Raw genomic sequence first — 19,733 nt, 5'->3', positions numbered from 1 at the left:
GGGGTGAGGGAGGCATACCTAACATTTGTGGAGATGGGGAAAATATCAACACACCTGCTAGGGCCAGGTGGACACAGAGAGGTGGCACTGGGAGGACACATTGGCCCTAGGTCCCCTCGGAGCCAAAAGCCAGAGGCAGGGGGTGGGTGGAAGGGCCGTCAGAGCCACAGGCCGGCTGGGATCCCAGCTCTGCCCTTTGTCAGCTGTATGATCCCAAAGTGACTGTTTAATTGTTCCACGTATTCACCTGTGAACTGGGATGAACTCTTTCAGGGGGTCGTGAACAGGATTAAATGAGATTTTAATGCAGAGCACACAGAGTAGATGCTGAACAGGTGTCACACCTGGGACAGGGCGCTGAGGGTCATCTAGCTAAGCCTGATTCCCAGTTGAGATGACAGGGACAGGCTGGGGACAGAGAGGCTGGGAAGAGCCTGTGGGGCATCCCCAGACGCAGCCTGGAGTTGAGGAGGGAAGGGCGCAGTCCAGCACCACACCTTCCTCCAAGCGTCCTCAGCTCCCCTGGGGCCACGCCCTGGGGCCACGCCCTGGGGCCACCCCCTGGGGCTTGGCCCAGTCTAACCAGAGAGGACAACCTCCTGCCAGGGTTTGCAAAGCACCAGCCCTCCCTGCCCTCAGCCCTGGACAAGGAGAAAGCAGACATCAAGGCATCTTCCAGTGCATTTTAATCAAAATTCCATCATCAGAAGAGTTCTTGTAGCATACAGTGTTAGGATGGGCATGTCGACTTGCTCCTACAAATGGAATATCCACAGATTTGCACTTCAAACATGTATGAAAAATAAAATATATAATATTTAGCTGTATAAATTTCCCCACTAATCACGTTATCTTTAAAATAAATTACTACCTCTGTCCAATAAATTAATCAGTCTGGAGTTACTAAACAGACATCAGCCAAATGACATTCATTTCCTGAAAACATTCTGGGGGAAATACTGGAGACAGTCAAATGCTTACAGGAATCAACATGAATTAAAACTAGCACGTCCAAACAACAACAACAACAAAAAAACTAGCACGTTCCTCACAGTGAGGCGAGACATCAAAAATGCGAGCCAGCTAACGGCTGCTCTTTTCTGTCGGGGAAAAAAAAAAAAATCAATTCCCCAAACCACACCGAATGGTTGTAAAAGCTGCAACTGAACTTTTGGCACCAGTGGAGAAAAGACACCTTTCAAAGCCATACCCAACCAGGATTCTGCCAAAGCATGGGTCAGAGGGAGAGGTGACAGAGGGGGAGGGACAGCTGCCATGGCCCTTCTCCGTTCTGAGTTCCCATTCACGGCCCCCTCTCTGGAGCCATGGATGCCCCCTCCACCTTGGAGAAGGCAGGGAATTGTCCGGGCAGCCCGCCTTCCTCAGGAGACTCAAGAGTTCCTGGGACGGAAACATTCACAGCGTAAAGAACATCAAGAGAAAGGCCCTTTTGCGGGGAGGGTGGAACGGGGCGGGGGTGGTTTGCTGTGTGCTCAGTTGACAGCAGGGTGTACTCAACACACGAGGGACGCGGCCACGCCAGCGGGATGGATGCACAGCCTCTGAAGGGGACGGACAGACGGCGCACACGAGACACCAAGGGTCTGAGAGGGTGGGCAGGGTTGGGGTGCGCCAGCATTTACAGGGGTGCTGAACAGGGCTTTAAGGACAAGAGTCCCTTCACAGCAGAAGTCCGAAATCCACCCACCTGCAGCTCAGGGCTTCTTCCCCCTCCCCCAAAACCAACAAAATCTTGGTTAGGAACAAATAAGCTGGTGACAAACGCCTCAGGCTTAGAGATGCCCTGGGAACGGGCTTTGGGGGTCCCGGCGCACTATGGCAGGAGGTTTATACACAGTTCCACCGGGGGAGTAAGGGGAACGGCCCGACCCCCGCCTCCTGGACAGAGGAGCAGGTGGCTACAAGTCAAGGAGACGCTCCTCGCAGGTCTCCACCGGCCACTTTGAAGCCCCTCCAAACACGTCCACGTTGTTGTCCACCCAGGGGATGATGTTGCCCGGCATGTTCGTGGAGCAGTTGGCGATGTTGATGATTTCTTGTGCACGAAGGACGCGGTCCCATATGTTGAACTGGCTGAGCTCCCCCACGAATGCCTGCGTGGCATCGAACCTGCCCCCAACCGTGTCCTGGGAAGGAGGAACAGACTGCATCGGGGCAGGCTCACAGGCAGACACATCTGCTACCTGTCCCAGGGCGTGACCGGCTTCAGGGGAGGTGGGGGGATGCCAGCCTGGGAGGGAGATGGGGACTGGGGCATTTCCCTGACTCCCCAACTCAGATCGCAGCCCGTGACCACTGATTCCTGCCAGTTCCAAAGCTTTAGGCCACGTCAGGCCTGGGAAATGGCGTGACTCAAACTGGCCCATTTTAGGGAGGGGAAACTAAGCAGAGAGATCCTTGCCCAAGGCCCCAGAGCGAGGACTGGACCCGGGTCTCCCGACTCCCAGCCCCTCCCAGGGGAGAAGAAACAGGGTAGTGGGGAGCGGGGAGAGCCAAGGGCCCAGACTCAAAGCCCCCCAGAGGACCTGGAGTCTGTTCCCTCATTTTCCACGTTTTCCAGGAAACCCCAAACACAGACTGAAATGTGAATTCTCATCTGCCCGAGAGCAGATGGCCTCTGCCCCAGATGGCGAGTTTTCTGAGCGCAGTCTCTGAGGCCTGGCCCCATCTTGCCCACAGGTGTTGTTCCCCAGGTGCCCTTGCTGGGGATCAGGGTCGCGACCCTGAGCTGGCAGCTCCTGGAAGATGCCAATACCAGCCAGCGCCCAGCATCTGGAGTCAATGCAGTGGCCGGCAGAGGCCAAACAGCTGGAGAGATGGCCCGGGGTCGCTACCTAACCCTGGGACTCCAGGGTCACTCCTGCTCACCTGTATCGGACAGACTCCATTCTAGAATCTGTCTGAACCCACCACACCAACTTGGTCCCTGCCAGGAAGGGCAGGATGTGTCCCCATCCCTGCTCTCAGCCCCTTAGGCCACAGGACAGCACGGGCTGAGCCGGCGGGGATGATGGCCATCCAGGTTGGTCATCGTGCTGCGGTGGCCAGGTCCAGGTCTGGCAGGCAGACAGACAGCTGAGCAGGGCCAGGGGCAGCCCGCAGGCCCGGCCGTGTGCTGCTTGGCCTGCCAGCCGCTCCTCCCGGCACCCCACCTGCACCCACCTGCTCCTGCCCGAGAATCAGCACACCCCCCGGCTTGATGGGGTGCCACGGGGCCAGGTTCTCCCCGGTGCCCAGCTTCTCCCCATCCTGGAAGGCCTCCCACATGCCGTCCCGCGTTGTCCAGGTGACACAGATGTGGTGCCACTTGCCGTCACTGACAAACAGGGGCAGCTGTGCGACCTGTGGGCGGCAACGTGCAGGTGAGGGCCCCCTTGGGGTTCCCAGGAGTCTGACCTGGGGATACGGAGACCCTGGGCCCACTGCTGCTCCCCTTCTATGCTCTGTGGGTAACATGCCCAACCTTGCCCAGCTCAGAGTGACCCTTGGGCTGGAGACACCACGTGTGTCACAGACTCTTAAGGGGAAAGGGGCAGCCTGGGTACACACCCTGACCCCAGGGTGACCTGCTTTCAACTGGACACCCTTGGACCTGGGCTTAGTTAAGGGCCTAGGATTCTGTGCAGACCAAGCAAATGTGACAGACGGCTCCCCACCCCGCATACTGGTCCTGAACATCCCTCACTGGAGAATCTAAAGGGAAGTCAGGACTCTACTGGACCAATTTCTTTGGAAAACAGACCAGGCATCTACCCGCTGCAGGCAAAGTCCCAAGTGCCATTGTGGCACCTGGGGATCTGCGTGTATGTGTGTCCTCCTGTGCAGAGCACCTTCAATTACGTGTGAGTGTAGGGGGGTGGGGGGATGCACGTAGAGCTGGGGGGAGGGCCTTTTCCACCCACACTGTCTCCTGGCAGTCCTGTGAGTGCTCTACAGACCAGTAGGCCTGTGAAGCACTGTGTTGTTACTGCCGGTGTCCTAGCAACCTGGAGCTCCCTCCCAGGAATGGGCTATTTACACGACATCTAAACCGAGAGGAAAACAAGGCTCTCGGCCTTGCCTCCTCCAAGGGCCTTATTTAGAATAATTAATCCCTAGCTCAAGGATGTGGTCACCACTGGAAAGAGCCCTGAAGGTGGATTCCACAGCATTTCCCACTTCAGTTCCAGCCAGGGCGGGTTTAGTAAAGACAGACAGGGTGGGAGGCCATTGCCTGGTGAGCGCTCTGGGGGCTCAGGCAGCCAGGGGGCTGGTGCAGCCATTCACCACTCAGCTCCAGCAAGAAGGGTGTGAGGATGCAGTTCGGGTGACATGGAGCCTGACCTAAGTTTAGGTGAGGCTGTTGGAGGGTCCCGCAGATGCTCAGAGCTGATCTCTTGAGGAGATCGCGTTCCTGAATGTCGAAATAAGCCAGTCCGTCAGAAAGGGGACATTTACTCTGTAAAAGGCAGGACTACAGGGATGGGGACAGATGGGTGGTTGCTATGGGCTGCGGTAGGAGCAGGAGGTGACTACAAAGGGGAATGAGGAAATCTGGAGGATGATGAAACTGTTCTAGATTTTAATTGTGGTGGATACAATAATTGTATGCATTTGTTAAAACTGGTTGAACTATACACTAAAAAGTGTAACTTTTATTGTATATAAATATATTTCAAGCCCCCCCCACTAAAAGATGTGCTCATGAGAAATATCACACACACACACACACACACACACACACACACACAGATACACACCCTCGCCTAATTGGTGCAGCCCCGGGGAACAGTCCTCACTGACCGGCCCAAGGGTCCGTGACAATTCAGGCTAGCACGCAGAGACCCAGCTCATTCTGTTCCTTCTGTGGCCTCTGTGCCTGGACCCTCTGCTGCTTCCTGGCGGGATTCACAGCTTGGATCTCCACAAGCTGCAGCTGCCTGCCCCCTGCCCCCTACCTAGCCACCTGCCCAGAGTGGGACTGTGAGGAGGACAGCCCCGTGGCCAGACGTCAGGCTCCCTGCAACATCCCAACCTCGGTGGCCGCCAGGATGGGGGGGTGGCCGTCCCAGCAGGCCTCACCTTGTCGTTGATGAGCAGCTCAATGGGGTTGTTGCCCCACTCTATCAGCACGATCTCATTGGCCTGCCCGGGCACCGCGTAAGAGAACGGGGTGCCGATGCCCGGCGAGGCGCTGGACCGCAGCCACAGGCAGATGGTGAAGGCGTACAGCTCGGGCAGCGTCTTCTTGACCTTGCCGTACAGGTAGTTCGTGCGGAGGGGGAGGGACACTTTGAAGGCATCAGGCGACTTGAAAGCACTGTTGCCTGGGGCGGGGGAGAGAGGGGAGGCAGCATGTGAGCCCCCTCTCAACCACAACCCAGAGCAGCAGCCCACCTGGACCCCCGCCCGGCCTACCGGCGGGTCCCGCAAGCAACGGGGCACCTGCTACTGACCCGCTGCTGTTCAGTGCTGAAGCTCCAGTGGGAAACAGGCATATCCTCACTCTTGGAAGCTCAAGGAAGTGTGTAGGGGCAAGCAGGATTTAACTTTCTGGTTAAATTAAGCCAGAAACCCTGTTCCCTCCACTGTTTGCTTGAACTCCCGGCCCCTTCAGCAGGGCTGGGTCAGGGGCCTGCTGGGCTTGGAGGCAGGACATCTTACAGGAACCCAGGCACTCCAAAGACACTTGTCCCCCAATGAGTCCCTGTCACTTCTCCCCCAGAAGAACCACCACCGCCCGAGGCGACGGAGCCAGGCACCCGTGACCCGACACAACTTAACTCAGAAGGGGCTTTTGGACTAAATCCTTGGTGTGAATTGCTTTGCTCATGATCTGCCCTGCTCTCCTCAAGAGGACACCGAGTTGATGGACCGTCTCCTGCAGTCTGGAAGCAATGGGAGGCAGGGAAATGCACAGGCTCCCCCTCCACAGAGGCTACCCACCGGCCGGGGTCTTGACCCTTGAGGCCTGCCTGGGGCCGTCCCCATGTAAATGGCACGTCCCAGACCTTTTGAAAAGAGTGATACTCTTAAACAGGCCTAAGGCATTTTCAGTACAGTTTTGATTTAAGCTCAAAATTAATGGCAGCATCATAAATAAACACGCAAGAAGACAAGCCCCTGCCTGGTTATCACAGATCTCAGAGTTTGCAGGGGACTGGTGACTCTGGGAGCTGTCACAGTAAAAGCTTCCCTCTTATTTGGGGACCAGGCGCTGCCAGGGAAGGAACCTAAATGCCTTTCATTCATTCAACAAGTATTTATTAAGTACACACAAGGGGCCAGATGATCCCCATCTCTGTCAAAGACAGGCAGGCTCTCCCGGCCTGGAACCAAACTGCCCATGTCACTGGAGGACTAAATCTGTCCCTTTCTTGCCCCCCTCTGTAGAACAGGACCCAGAGTGGATGAACTTTCTCCATCATGATCCCCCAAACTCATTTTCTGCCACAGTGAGGAACACGTGAGAGAAGCTCTTCGGTGCCACGGTTCACACCTACCGAGGGACCTTCTGCAAAGGAAGGCAGCAGGGCCCAGTGTCACCCTTCCAACCTCTCCGGAACAGGCAGCATAGAAATACTAGAATCTGGGCTTCATACGTAGCATTTACTTCTATCTGCTGGTTGTGCAGTCTTGCCTCATCCATCCTGACCTCCCAAGGCCGTGGAGCACCCGGCGAGGGCTGGGAAGACCCTGTTGCCTGGGGAAGCCGAGGATGCGGCCAGGCTAGAGGTTAGGCTGGCACGGGCCCCACATGAGGCTGAAGCAGAGCTAAGAGAGAGAACCAGAAAGCCCCAACTCCCCGATTTGGCAGGTTGCACAGTGGGGGCACCATGGGACTTACCCCAGGTCACGCAGCCCGTGAGTGACAGAACCAGGAACCGAAGTCCCTCTTCCCGCTACGCGCAGCTGCGAGTACTTAATCTGCAAACGTTTGTGTTTTCACGAGATGTGATTATCTAATAGAGAGAAATTGCTTCTCTCCTGGCAGGTGGGCAGGCTTGCTGACTTAATAAGGCTCGGTGTCAGTAATATCGTTAGCTCGGTGACAACAGAGGTTTCATCAGAGCTGGGAGAGCCGAGGGGTGGCCATACCTCGAAAGCCGGTGCCCTCTATTTACATAAAACAGCTTGGAGGTTCAGAGGAAACTCAGTTAAAACCAATTAAGGAATTAAAAGCCCTGACCAATAAATCAGAGACTGCAGGTGGCAGACAAGCTAAGGAGGGGGGTGGCTTGAGACCAAAGAGACAAGGGTTCCAACATTTACTTCAACTCCGAGCTCGGCTCTCCCTCGCCGGCGGACCCGGGTCTGGAGGCAGCCGCAGATGAGGAGGTCTCACAATAAAGAAAATGAGCACCCGTGGGACCTGGGTGGCAGGGGCACACACAGGGTTGGATGCACACCACTGGGCTGGGAGGAGCCTCCCGCCCAGCATGGCCGGAGCTCACATGCCCCTCCAGGCTGCAGCCTTCATGACTCTGGTCCTCGGGGGTCACCACTAAACTCAACCCCAGCTCTGCAATCTGCCAGCCACGTGAATGCAGGCATCGCTTAGCTCTGACTCAGTCCCTCGTCTAACTAGATCCCATCTCACTGGGTTGCTGCAGGGGTTACAGAGGATAGAGAATGTGGAGCTCAGAGGCCAGCGTCTGGTGCAGAACAGGCACTTAACAGGCAGGGGACGATGCGGCGAAGGCCAGAGCACCCCAAAGCCCCCACTTTGCACATGGTGGAGGTCTCTCTCCTCTGGGCTCAGCAGGATGCTTCTAAGGAACGCAGTGTATATTCTACTCATGGTATATTTGGGGCCTGGGAGTCTACACATCCCTTCACACTTGTCTCTACATGACAGACATAAACTCAGAACTGCCCAGAAGGCTAATCGGTCAGCAGATGATAATTTTCCTCAAAGACTCATCCCACGGCTGGGTGGAGCAAACAGGATTCGAGAATTCTTGTGGTGGGGTCAAAAGGCAGAGGACAGCAAAGGCTGAGCTGCTGCCCAGTGCCAGGGCCTGCGGGCTCTGCAAGAATGGCCAGCCAGGGGACTTAATGTCGTGCAGTCCAGCTCTAGTTCGAACACGGACTTCCCCTCTGGGCCAGGTGAGCTCTGAGGGCTTTCCGTAGCACCAAAGAGCATGGGTACAGGAATCAGGCTGGCTGGGGTGAGCCCTGACTGTTGCTTTCTGGCTGTGAACAGGCAGGCTAAGGATGGGAGGGAGAGTCAAAAAGTGGCATCTCCTGGGTGGCCCAAGCCATGATGAAGACGCTTAGGGGAAGCCACGTGAAACTCACAACCTCCCTGGAGTCACAGAATAAAACGGGGAGGGGCGGGATTGCTCACCAGCCGGTCCCCTCTCCCCACATGACACGTCTGGCTGGGAACCTCGGAGCACTTTTCTGGTCTATGAAATGGGTATAACAGGAATCCTGTCTCCACGCTCTAACTCAGTGGACTTCTACTAACCCACCTCCTTGTAGCCACGCGGCTGCCATGCCAAGCGAGGTATACAGCCACCAAGGTCTCTGGCAAAGCCCTCCCCTCATTCTACAGCCAACCCTGCTTCAAGCTACTGAGTAACTGCAGTGTCCCTGCTCCCTCAGCCTGCAGGTTCCAGGTCGCATGAGGGCGAGGCTGGGCAAGGGAACCCGAGCCACCCTCCCCTGGCCCTGACGCTGCCTTCCTCTCCTCCTGTCCTGTGACAGAGGCCTGAGCTGCAGTTGCTTTGCCTCCGGGGAAGGCTCTTGAGACCTAATGAGCTTTCTGAGGTCACCCAGCAATGGAGGTGAGGCAGAGAGGACTTTTTTTTTTAACTCAAGAATCCAAGTGTAGTAATAAGAGGAAGGAAGGAAGGACAGACTTTTCTGGAGGGAGAGAACAGGAGAGGGATGAAGGAGACCTGGGACTTCTGGGATACTGCTGTAAAAGTGACTAAATCAAATGAAACAGAAACACCATCCCCTTGGGTGACTCCATCTGGCCCTGCGGAGCCGAGGTCGCTGAAGGAGTAAGTGGACATTCTGCCATTGGACATTCACCTACCCATTCATAAAACTGAGTCATGAGAAATTGCCCTTGTCAGCTTAGCGTATCTGAAAAGACTACAATCTTATATCCACTACCAGCAGACCTAAAACTTCACACCCCGTGCAATCTGAATGATCTAGGCCCTTGATCCCTCCCCTTCCTGTCTGTGGAAGAAACTTACCCACCAGAAAGTGAGCAGAGAAGAGAAAGATACTCAGAATCTGCTGCAGGGGCTAGTTAAGAAGGGACTGAAATGGCCACCTGGCAGGAGGTCAGGGATTAGGTTGTTTGTCCGAGCTGATCCTGAGCATCTTGCTTTTCCACGGACGATGCCAGTGGGGCTGGGGGCAGGGTTAATTCCGGAAATGGTTGTTATCAGTCACCCTCATTGTCTGCTTCCTGTTCACGCATGCTGTGCGAGTTTGGATTCGCATAGTGGGAATAATACAAATGCAAAGCGGTCAGTAATGTCTCACCCTAGAAAGACATTAATGACAAGCTCTTCTTTGGAGACCTAGCAATGCAGTTTGAATTCATCAGCCATAACTGGGCAAGGAGGAAATTGGGCTAGCACAAACACTTCTTGCTGCGACTACATAAGTACAACCAATCAGGTACAATGGTCTCTAACTTGGCTAAAAGAAAAGTCACCTGGCTGGTCACAACTGACCCAGCTGGATTTCGGGACATGTTTTCCTAACCAGAACCTAGTCCTGTTTATGAGCACTATTTTGCTATTACAATTGGCTGAGGAATCCTTTCCAGAATCTTCAGAGCTATAGTACATCTGTTAAGTCAGATATTCCTATAATTTATCACGCAATAAAAGGAATATGAGTGAGTCTAACTACAGACTATAAAACAACAACAACAAAAAACAGCCACGAACCATGTGGTGCCACAATCACCGCTGACAATGGGGATCTGAGCACAAGTGATGAAACCCAGGCCACTCCCATCAGCCATCAGCCCCCTCCATGCCCACCATCTCTGACAAGTGCCAACAAGGCCAAGTCGGCCCACCCGTGGGGGAGAAACCCCAACCCTGTGCACCATGAGATGACTCAGGTTGAAAAAGCAACACTTCATCTGAGAAGTGAGAGGCAGAAGGGAGAGGTGGATTGTTGATTGGATGGTAAGGAGTCAGGTGGTTTTCTGCACCCAGGACTGAAGGTTCAGAGGTGATGGGAGAGCAGCCTCAGAGCCGAGCAAACTCGGGAAACTCGGGAGCAGAGCCACTGCCCCGAGAGTCAGCAGGCAGGGGTCTGGGAGTGGCCTCGTCTGTCAATGGCCAAGAGGGCTGTGCTGCTGACCCCTCCCGGCCTGCCCTCCCTTACTCTGAGCCCCACTTCCAAGCCAAGAAGGGGCAGCCAAGAAGGAAGACAGTGGGCTGGGGGGCCGGATGGATGTCAGCCAAGGGGCCACAGAGACACTGGTGAAGCACTCACCTCGCTCCAGCTCGGTCACCCTCTGCAGCAGCGAGTTCAGGGCGCTCTCGGTCTTCTGGCGGTGAGCTGAGGTCTCGTTGTGGAGCAGGGACTTCTCGTCCTCCAGCTCGGCCACCTTGCTCAGCAGCTGCCTCTCCAGCTCCCCCAGCCGCCGCTGGAGCACCTCCCGAAAGTCGCCGGGCAGCGCCGTGCTGGACACGTTCACTCGGAGCTGGTGCTTTTGGTGGGGGAGGAGTGGACGCAAGCGGGAGAAGTATTAAGGCCAGTTAAAAAGCAACTGTGAGATGTAGCTCTAATGCCCCCCCCCCCCCACAGGGAGAAGCTTCCAAAGTGGGAGTATTCAATCGTGCCAGTGGCAGGAAAGGGAGCATTTCACTGATGCTGTTTTTTTTTTTTTTTTTTTGGTTGGGGGTATGGAAAGGATTTCATAGTCAGACAAAACTTGCTCTGCTGCGACATTTGAAACTTAGGAATCTCATTTCCCCTCTGAGAAAGCTGTTTTTCTTCTTTTACTAAAAGGTCAAAAATTTAACCAACATCTGTCATTCTCAAGTAAAGACCAAAATACAGCTAGGCTTAAAAGAGAGAGAAAGAGTTAATCAAATGGTCCTCAAAACTGATGAACTTTCATCTAACCCCCCCCAAGCTCCAGTATGGCACAAAGCTGCGTGACTAGGGTTGCAGGGATGTTACTGGAAAATGAGAACTCTAAAGCGTGACTACTCTGAATTCCAGAAATCTTTGCTTTTGTTTCTTTCACTCCTCTACCATTTTGCTGGCTCTGAAGGCAGCCAGCCACTGTCTAGCCATGAGTCCTTGGCAAGCTATTTACCCCCTCTCTCTAAGTGCTCCAAATTTTAAATGCAGATTATAGGATCTGCCTCACGGGGTTGTCGCACGGGTTAAAATTAGATAATACGCCTGGCGCATATTCAGTGTTCCAAAAATGTTAGCTGTTATTAATCATAATGAATCAAAGGATATACAGATGCTGGAAATACTGTATTTAGCCATCATGCCACGGGAAACTCTCAAGTAATTTTGCAATAATTACCACCTGTAATTGAAACCTAGTTTTGCGAAGTAGTATTTTGGTAAACGTGTATAACAGAAACATCCACACTGCTTAAACAGGGTGGAAAGTAAAGATAGAAATTAAATGAACATTTCTCTCTCAAAGTTCCAAACTGCATACGCCTTCCAAGAGAGAAGGGAATAAGGTCCCTTCCCCCAAAGCAATCGGGAAGGGCACCTTAGATCCGCGCAATTTGGGGACAGTGGCTTTGAAGTTAACCAGGTTTCCTCCAAGGCGCGTCTAGTATGGCCAGTGACTGGCACGCGCTCGCCTCCCGCCGAGACCCCCGGACCTCCACCTGCTCTCGTCCAGCCCAACTTGATTTATGAAAGGAAACACCGGACGCCCAGGGCTGCTGACCTCACGCGGCAGCCTCACGTCACCCGACAGAAGCTTCACGAGCGCGTCCTGCTAGGGGAGACTCGGAGATTTGCAAAGAGAGAGAGGAGGCCATCCGCGTTCGCCAGCCCGGACCTCGGGAAGTGAATGGCCGCACAGCTGGCAGCTCTGGCGCGCGGGGCGATTTAACCCTTCCCTTCCAGTAAGGAGGTGGGGAGGAGGGATGCGAGCCAAGCAAGTAAGTTCCAGAGCAGGACCGAGAACGCCCCTGACCCCGAACCCAGCTCGCCTTGCTTCTGAGCGCGTCCGGGCGGCCGTGTTCCGCACAACCTGGTGGCAGGACCATGCGCCCCTCCTCTGCCCTGAGCCTCGGGGACGTTCCCCCAGGGACCCCTCGCCGTGCTACCTCGAGGCTCTCCAGGCGGTCCTTGAGGGTCTGCAGAGAGCGGCTGAGCTGCTCCACGACGTGGCCAGGGTCGCGCGGCAGGTCGCCCATGGTGTCCTTGCCCGAGGCCGCCCGGCCCGGCGCCTTGCCCCCCGCAAGCCCCTCGCAGCGCCCCAGCTTGGCCGTGAGCTCGCGAATGGCCTCGCGTTGCGAGCCCAGCGTCTCCTTCTGCTGCACGACGGTCTCACGCAGCTGCAGCACCGCGGCCCGCAGCTCCTCCTCGGGGCTCAGCGCGCCGCCCTGCATGGGCATCGCGGGCAGTGGGCAACCGGCGCGCGCCGCCTCCGGGGGCAAAGCAGTGCACACGAAGCGGTTGCCGGGCGCCAGGCCGTCTTGGGCCCCGGCAGCCACGGCGAGCGCCACGCCAGCGGCCAGCAGCGCCAGCATCCCGCCGCTGCCGCGCTCACTCCAGCATCCGCGGGCGGGCGGGCAGGCTAGCGGGCTAGCGGGCGCCGTCGGGGCGGGCGGCGGGGGCGCCTGCGCGGAGGGCTGCGGCCGAGCGCGCCGCTCGAGGGCAGCGGGAGCGCGGGAGACCGCGGAGCCGCCAGCCGTCGTACGGCTCTTTCGCTCTGCCTGGCTCCGCGCTCTGGCCAGGCCGGGCCCGAGCGCCCTTTCTTAAGCTGGAAGGGAGGGGGGGCGCCCAGCGCATGGGGAGCGGCGCCGCGAGCTCTGATTGGCTTGGCCTGGTTCACGTCACGCACGGGGCGGGGCGGGGGCGCCTACTCGCGGAGCGGCGGAGCGGCGGACCTGGGGGTGGGCGTGTGGGCCCGAGCTGAGGGCGCGAGCTTGGGCCCCCGGGTCCCCCAGAACTGGGGAGCTGAGGTAAAAAAGGCTCTGGGTGCCTTCGGGAGGCTCGACCGGCGTGTCCAGGCGCCCCTCGGACCCACCTGAGGACGCGGGCGTCGCGGGCTGTGGAGAAGCCAAGAGCCCACTGGTGCCCCGGCGGCCCCTGGGGCGGCTCTGGGCTGCGGGCGCGGCGCCAGGCCTCGTTCCGCGGTCGCCGCAGCCCCGGAGCCGGGGCGACCCCCATTTCACAAGTGGAGAAAGTGAGGAGGCGCCCGAGCGGGACTCGAACCGTGGGCTGCCGTCGCCCCCCGCCCGCGGCCCCCTCACTCAGAAGGCGGGAAAGAGACGCACGACGGCCGCCTCCGGGACGCCCTCAGCGGCCTCGTCCCCGTCCCCGTCCCGGCAAGAATTCTCAGGTCTGCGGGGACCAGAAACAGGCTCCAGACGCAGGAGGAGTCGCCCGCGCACCCTCGGGCCACGTTGCCTCCAGCTAGGGGAGTGCAGTGGGCCGGAGTCTCGAGGCCACGCGCAGGGCTCTCCCGTGCGGGTCCGGCGACAGCCCACCGGGTGGTGACCTTATGCAGCAAGGCCTGGGCTGGATGGGCCTTGATCCCGACCGCAGTCGCGTTGAGATGGCGCCATGTGGTGAAACCGTGCGTCACCCTTGTGAATGGGCTGCCCACCGTGTCCAGTTTACCCATTAGAAACCACTGTCCTCAGATTCTTGGAGGGTACATCGACGGACAGGAACCCCCAAAGGCAGGAGCGAATTTGTTTCAGAATCTGGGCTGTGGTTTACAAACAAGTTCAGAGAGATTTTGGTGCAAAGCTACAGACGGAACTGGTTTACTGCACATTATAAGTGGAAATCTTTATTTTTTTCTGTTTTTAAGGAATCCTGTGGCAAGGTCATTAATCATATTATCCATTATACGAGAAACAAATGGATTTGTCACTTATACACAGAAGCTGAGGTTGATTCTAAAAACAAACTATCAAAGTAAATGAAATTATTATGATAATATGAAATAGACTGCAGTGATTAATCTCCAGAAACCGAATTTTGACCTGCTGTGCACTTCGAACAATAGCTTCCATTATGTAAATAGCTGTGGGGTTTTCAAGGATAATGTTGCTAAATTACAAGAAAAAGTTCTATACATGAAACTCTCTTCATGCATAAACATTAGAGACAGGAAATCTGGTCTCCACAGCACTCAAGGCAGAGGACAGTGGAAGCCATGATGGTTCAGGTAAGAATATTCACTATAGTAGAGAAGGTGTGGAGTGGGGGTTGTGTGGCTAATGGGCTAATGTCTCTGTTGGTCTGCACCATCCGGAGGTATCAGTTTCAGGCTGTAAGTATGACCTTGAATAGACTCGTTCCTCCTACATCCTTCTTACTTCAACTCTTTGGAAACTCCCCAAGTTCAAATGAGCCCTCATATACACAAACTGCAATAATGAAGTAACAAGGTTGCAAAGCACTTTGTAAAATGTCACATTTTAGATTATTCCACAGTGCTCTGCATCCAGACGTGTTGAGAATTACCCAGATAAGGATTTGACTTTTCAATTTTCTCTCAGAGGTCCAATGTTTTTTTTAACGCATAGACCTGGGTGAATCTCAATTGGATGTGACAATTAGGGCAGTATGCCTATATTTTCCCATATATCCTTTCTTGGCATAGACTGATAGATTCATATTTACAGCTTGAAATAGAGGCTTGTTCCTTTAATAATTAAATAAATCAAGTGTATTTCCAGAATTCTAATTTCCTCCTGAATAAAGAAAACAGTGTACAAGAAGACATAGAAATAACAAAGCATATATCCCAAAATATTTACTCGTAAATTTCTCAAAAGATTTCCGGTATGAGAAGTGATCAGTGAAACTTCCAAAGCCCAGATGGAATGACCCAGGCATTTAAGACGTTATTTTCTTTGGAGGCAGTATAATTAGAGGGTTTAGTTAACAGGGTATATGCTATTTAGGACTTTGTTTTGTCTTCCTGGTGCAGTGGAAAGTCTGCTGGCTTAGGAAGGAGTCCTCATACCAACTCTGTCACTAGCTAAATGGTTTGGGGGCAAGTCATTTCTCCTCTCTGGACATCAGTTCCCTTGTGTATAAGATAAGGGGATGAGACTAGACTCTCCGAAGGCCCTTCTGATGATGCTCAAGAGCTGGTAGTTTGAGAAAGCATCACTGTTCGGTGTGATGAATGTCCCAGAGCCTTGTCATTTCTGTTTGTGTTGTGAACCACCTGTAGCCAAGGGTGACTATGGGAAGGCAGGGTGCTTGTGATACAGCAGGTAACCCTTCTCACAGGGAGAGGCCATAGCTGGGGTTGAAATCCGCCCTTGGCGGCATGGAGGTTTGCCCTTGATTTACTGACAGCACAGCAACCTCGTCTACCTGAAGGATCCTGCATCTCTGACTCAGGCTACCCATGAATATGGTTGCATGAGTGGCAGAGACCAGGGCCCACAGAATCTCCTTCACTTGAAAAGTCATGCAGATCTGTAGCAGTGAATCAGCTCCACCTAATCTCTTAGTGTAATTTATGCTGCAGCATAGTAGCCACCCACTCATTCACTATGTCTCCTGGCTCCCAGGTTAGCTGAGAGCCCACTGTGCACTTAAACCGTGTGCTGGGAATCCTGATGAGCTCATTCCACCTCCATTTTATTGCCCCATCTGTTTGGTTCTCTTGTTCTTCTCACATGCATTTTTATCTTGGTCTTCTGGGAAATGTGCTAATTTCCACCATGGTGTCAGAGGATCCATCTTATACTTTTTTACATTTCCTTCTCTCTTTCTCAGTGCCACTTGGGAAGTCAAGAATGGGGGTTTGAGCTCAATAACAGAATCCAAGGACAACTTCCTGCAAACATGACTCAGGAACTGTCCTCGGTTCTGAATTTCAGTCGTGTGGGGGGGGAACTAAGAGTGTGTGGTTGGTGGTGTTTTTGTCTTTTTGTTTTTTTAATGTACGATTCAGTGCATATACAACAAAATTTGGAGGCTCCAGAGACTCCTAACTAATAATCTTTTATGCTTAAAATACTAAGACCCCCTCAAGAGTGGATTTTTCACTAGAATGAACTGCATGATAGAGTAGAAAGTGCTTGAGCTTTGGAGTCAGACAGCTCTTGTTTCAATTCTAGTTTTATAACTTGCCATTTGACCTTGAGAGGATAGCTTAACCTCTCTGAGCCTCAGTTTTCTCATCTCTAACTTCAAAGCTAAATTTACTACAAAATTTTGTCTGGCTTGAGTGAGATAATGTATGTGAACATGTTTGGCATATAGCAGGTGCACAATAGGTCCTAATTGTCCTTTTCTTCCCTCTTTAACCACTGAATTCAGAGATGAATTATATACATTTTTTAAAAACAAACTTAAAAATTTTCCCTTGTTTTCTATGACATCAAGTTGAAATGAAATAGGCAAGAAAGGATTCTTGAGAAAGAACACGTCAGCCTCTTTGGAGGAAAGGAAGGGATGAGAACTTAAGGAAAATTTATTGGTGTCTCAGCAAGAGAATGTTATCCTACTTTGTGTTGTTTTTTTAAGGTAAAGCATTGTATTTATTAACTTTAATCAGAGAATTCAGTCAAAATGAACTGTTTTACATCTACACTAACTTAAAATCTCTAGACTGTGTGCCTGGACCCAACTAAAAGATTTATAGTCCTTAACATTTCAGTGATTCTGAGTTTGCATTGCCAAGGGATCCCAATAGATATAAGGCCACTAAATAAAGCAAATGTTCTCTCTTCAGTGCATCTGGGTTCTTCTCAAATAACATATTTCTGGTTTAATTTTGGAAGCATGTGGTATGAGACATTGAGTTTCAGGAAGTGTTCCTGTACTAGTGTACGATCACATGTGGCTGGAAAACCATGATTTGGGGGGATTGATTATTAATATTACCCAACTGATTTCAGCAAACAAAAAAGGGGCTTTTGGTGGCATTCTCTGATTTCAAGCAGTAGAACAAGATACTGGATAAACTGAGGATAATGTCTTAGCTCAGTTTTTAAAAGTAAAGGATAGTAGACTGGGGATGGGATGAGCTGAAGGAAGGGACCTCATCAACTTGGTTTTCTTGGAGGAAATACTCTTAGAATGTAGTCTCAATTTCTCTATATTAGGAAACACTTAGAAAGCGCTTCAGTTTTACACAAGTTACAAGCAGTAAAACTGACATATATCTGTAACTCAATATCTTCGTGTGGTTTAGGCACACAGGTAGCTTGCTTCAATCTCTGAAAGTGAGATTGAAGGAGATTTTATAGAATTTTGAAGACTGGGAAATAGTTTAAGAAAGGTCAAAATGTCATATGGACACTTAACAGCAGGGCCAAGCTGGAACTCAGGTTCTCTGGTTCCCAGTCAAGAGCCCTTTTCTCTGTACTGCTCCCTAGCTTACTCATTAACCCTTTAAAATGCTTGGCTTCCTCAGAAACAGCTTCCTTAAAAATTAATAATTTGCCATACCAGATCCAATGACCATTTTCATATATTTCTCCTGGAACTTAAAGCATTCAACATTGTTGGCTAAGTCCTTTTTAAATTAAAACTTTCCATTATTTGTTTCTATGATATTGTATTCTTCTTATTTTCTTCTTGCTTTGGGAGAATTTTTTCTTTCTTTCCTTGATCTTCTTTCATTACCTGCACATGTGTCTAAAGTTGAGCTGTCATAATTCTCTCCCTTCAGTATACTCTCTACTGTGCTTTTAGTTCTGATCTCTATGTTAGTGGCTCTTTCCCTGATCCATACAGAGCTCCAGAATATGATAAACCAATTGCATGCTGGACACCTCAAGGATATGCTACCAACACTTCTAACTCAATATGTCCTCAACTAAATGAATTGTTCTCTTCCCCATTCCTCTTTTCTTCATCCTGTATCCCCTATTTCTGATGTATTAATGTTTCCCAAGTCATTCAAATTTAAAACTCTGTAGTCTCCTCTTCCACCCTCCAAATCCATTCAAATTCTAGTCAGTTTCTAAGTTCTAATTCTATTTTTACAATATGTCAACTCTCTCTTCACTGATACAACCTCATTACTTTTATTCTAAACTATACCATTACCTCCTAACTAAACTCTGCAACTCTGCCACCTCCCTTTCAACTTACATTCTATTGCCAGATCCATTTTCCTGAAGCACAACTCTAAATCATTTAACTCTTCTGCTCGGAAAACTCAGTATTTCCCTATGCATGTTTGTAAACTCTTTAGTCTCCATCATCTGCCTCCCAATCTACTGTTCAACTCTACTTTTCTTCATAAGACTTTAAAAAATTAATTAATTAATTTTAATTTTTGGCTGCGTTGGGTCTTCGTTGCCACACACAGGCTTTCTCTAGTTGCAGCTAGCGGTTCTTTGTTGCGGTGCACGGGCCTCTCATTGCGGTGGCTTCCCTTGTTGCGGAGCACGGGCTCTAGGCACGCGGGCTCAGTAGCTGTGGCGCACGGGCTTAGTTGCTCCGTGGCATGTGGGATCTTCCCGGATCAGGGCTCGAACCTGTTTCCCCTGCATTAGGAGGCAGATTCTTAACCACTGCGCCACCAGGGAAGTCCCTCAACCCCATTTTCTGCTACATCTCTTAATCTACCCTTCCTTCCAGTCAAGGTAAACTGTTTTTCACACATGACCCACACTTTCCATCCTTCAGATTTGGAGTTCATGTTGTTTCCTACATCTGTACTGACCTTCCTACCAATTCTGGAACCATAAAACTCATTCATCCTTCACAGCTCTGCCATACGTGTTTCCTTCTCCACAAAGTTTACATGATTTCACTCAGTCTAAAGTGACATTATAAAGGACAGTAGTTTGTCTTTGCATTCTTTATTTCTCTTACTACTTCAGCCTCTATTATAATTACCTTCTCTACTGGACTGTGAGCTCCTTAAGGGCCACATCTAGGTCTGATGTACTCTCTCTTTTCAATAAATACCTTGTTGGATATCTTTGTGCACAACAATAATAGTGCTATGGAAGAGAAACAAAGACGATTTTGCTCAGTACATGATCTGTGTTTTTGCAGGAAGAAAGTCACTGTGTAAGAATGGCAGGGAACATTTTCAGGGAGAAGTTGAGAATTAGCCCTTGAAAAGGATAATGAAAGGCATAGAAGATAGGAGGTGTGGGGCATCTAAAGGAGCAGGCAAGAGAAGGGAAGGTTAAAACCACGGGGAAGAAAACAAGAGATGTAGTTATTAATCTCTGACTTTTAGTCCTCTGTTCCAAGTCTGTTCTCTGTTTCCAAGGATACCTTAAGACAAATTTATCTTATTTCCAGTAGCTATCACTCACCTAGCATCCATAAGGAAAGACAGGGTCGTTATTTTGGCCAGGTGACCACAATAGCTGCTTTCAAGAATGAACGAAGTGTGAGTAGTAACAATGTTCAGTTTTTAACTGAGCAAAAGAAAGACTTTGTGTCTGAAATGTCTACACATTCCAGACTTTCTGAAATTCTCCCATCTGGATACCCAGATGGAAGTGTCACAGAAATGGTGGGGGGAGGGTTAGCGACTTGTTTTCCTTCTGGGGGTTAATGTGAAATTACAAAAGAATGAAACT

The 19,733-nt window shown here is 51.8% G+C and overlaps 1 protein-coding gene and 1 long non-coding RNA gene across 3 annotated transcripts in view; one reads left to right on the top strand and one right to left on the bottom strand.

The window, feature by feature from the left end:
* Positions 1 to 668: 668 nt before the first annotated feature.
* NPTX2 (neuronal pentraxin 2) lies at positions 669 to 12,802 on the bottom strand. The gene is made up of 5 exons (XM_030845881.2): positions 12,303 to 12,802; positions 10,483 to 10,699; positions 5,083 to 5,327; positions 3,184 to 3,363; positions 669 to 2,147 (listed from the first exon to the last, which is right to left on the bottom strand). The coding sequence occupies exons 1-5, from the start codon at positions 12,726 to 12,728 to the stop codon at positions 1,920 to 1,922; spliced, it is 1,296 nt and encodes a 431-aa protein (XP_030701741.1). The 5' UTR covers positions 12,729 to 12,802; the 3' UTR covers positions 669 to 1,919.
* A 311-nt stretch (positions 12,803 to 13,113) lies between these two features.
* The window catches only part of LOC115846804 (uncharacterized), a 119,789-nt gene continuing 113,169 nt past the window's right edge, over positions 13,114 to 19,733 (top strand). For both annotated transcript variants that reach the window (XR_009559124.1, XR_009559123.1), the window contains exon 1: positions 13,114 to 14,380. This is a non-coding gene — a long non-coding RNA (uncharacterized lncRNA). The remainder of the gene's footprint in view (positions 14,381 to 19,733) is intronic.

Source organism: Globicephala melas, chromosome 15 (assembly GCF_963455315.2).
Source record: "Globicephala melas chromosome 15, mGloMel1.2, whole genome shotgun sequence".
Classification (NCBI taxonomy): domain Eukaryota; kingdom Metazoa; phylum Chordata; class Mammalia; order Artiodactyla; family Delphinidae; genus Globicephala; species Globicephala melas.
The sequence above is the reverse complement of the archived record's forward strand: the minus strand, read 5'-3'. Positions and strand labels throughout refer to the sequence as shown.

Coding starts and splice junctions, on each gene's coding strand:
- NPTX2 (XM_030845881.2), bottom strand. CDS start 12,728: ATGCTGGCGCTGCTGGCCGCTGGCGTGGCGCTCGCCGTGGCTGCCGGG. Junction 5,328..10,482: donor GGTGACCGAGCTGGAGCGAG/GTGAGTGCTTCA, acceptor CCCCCGCCCCAG/GCAACAGTGCTTTCAAGTCG. Junction 2,148..3,183: donor TGATTCTCGGGCAGGAGCAG/GTGGGTGCAGGT, acceptor CCTCCTTCCCAG/GACACGGTTGGGGGCAGGTT.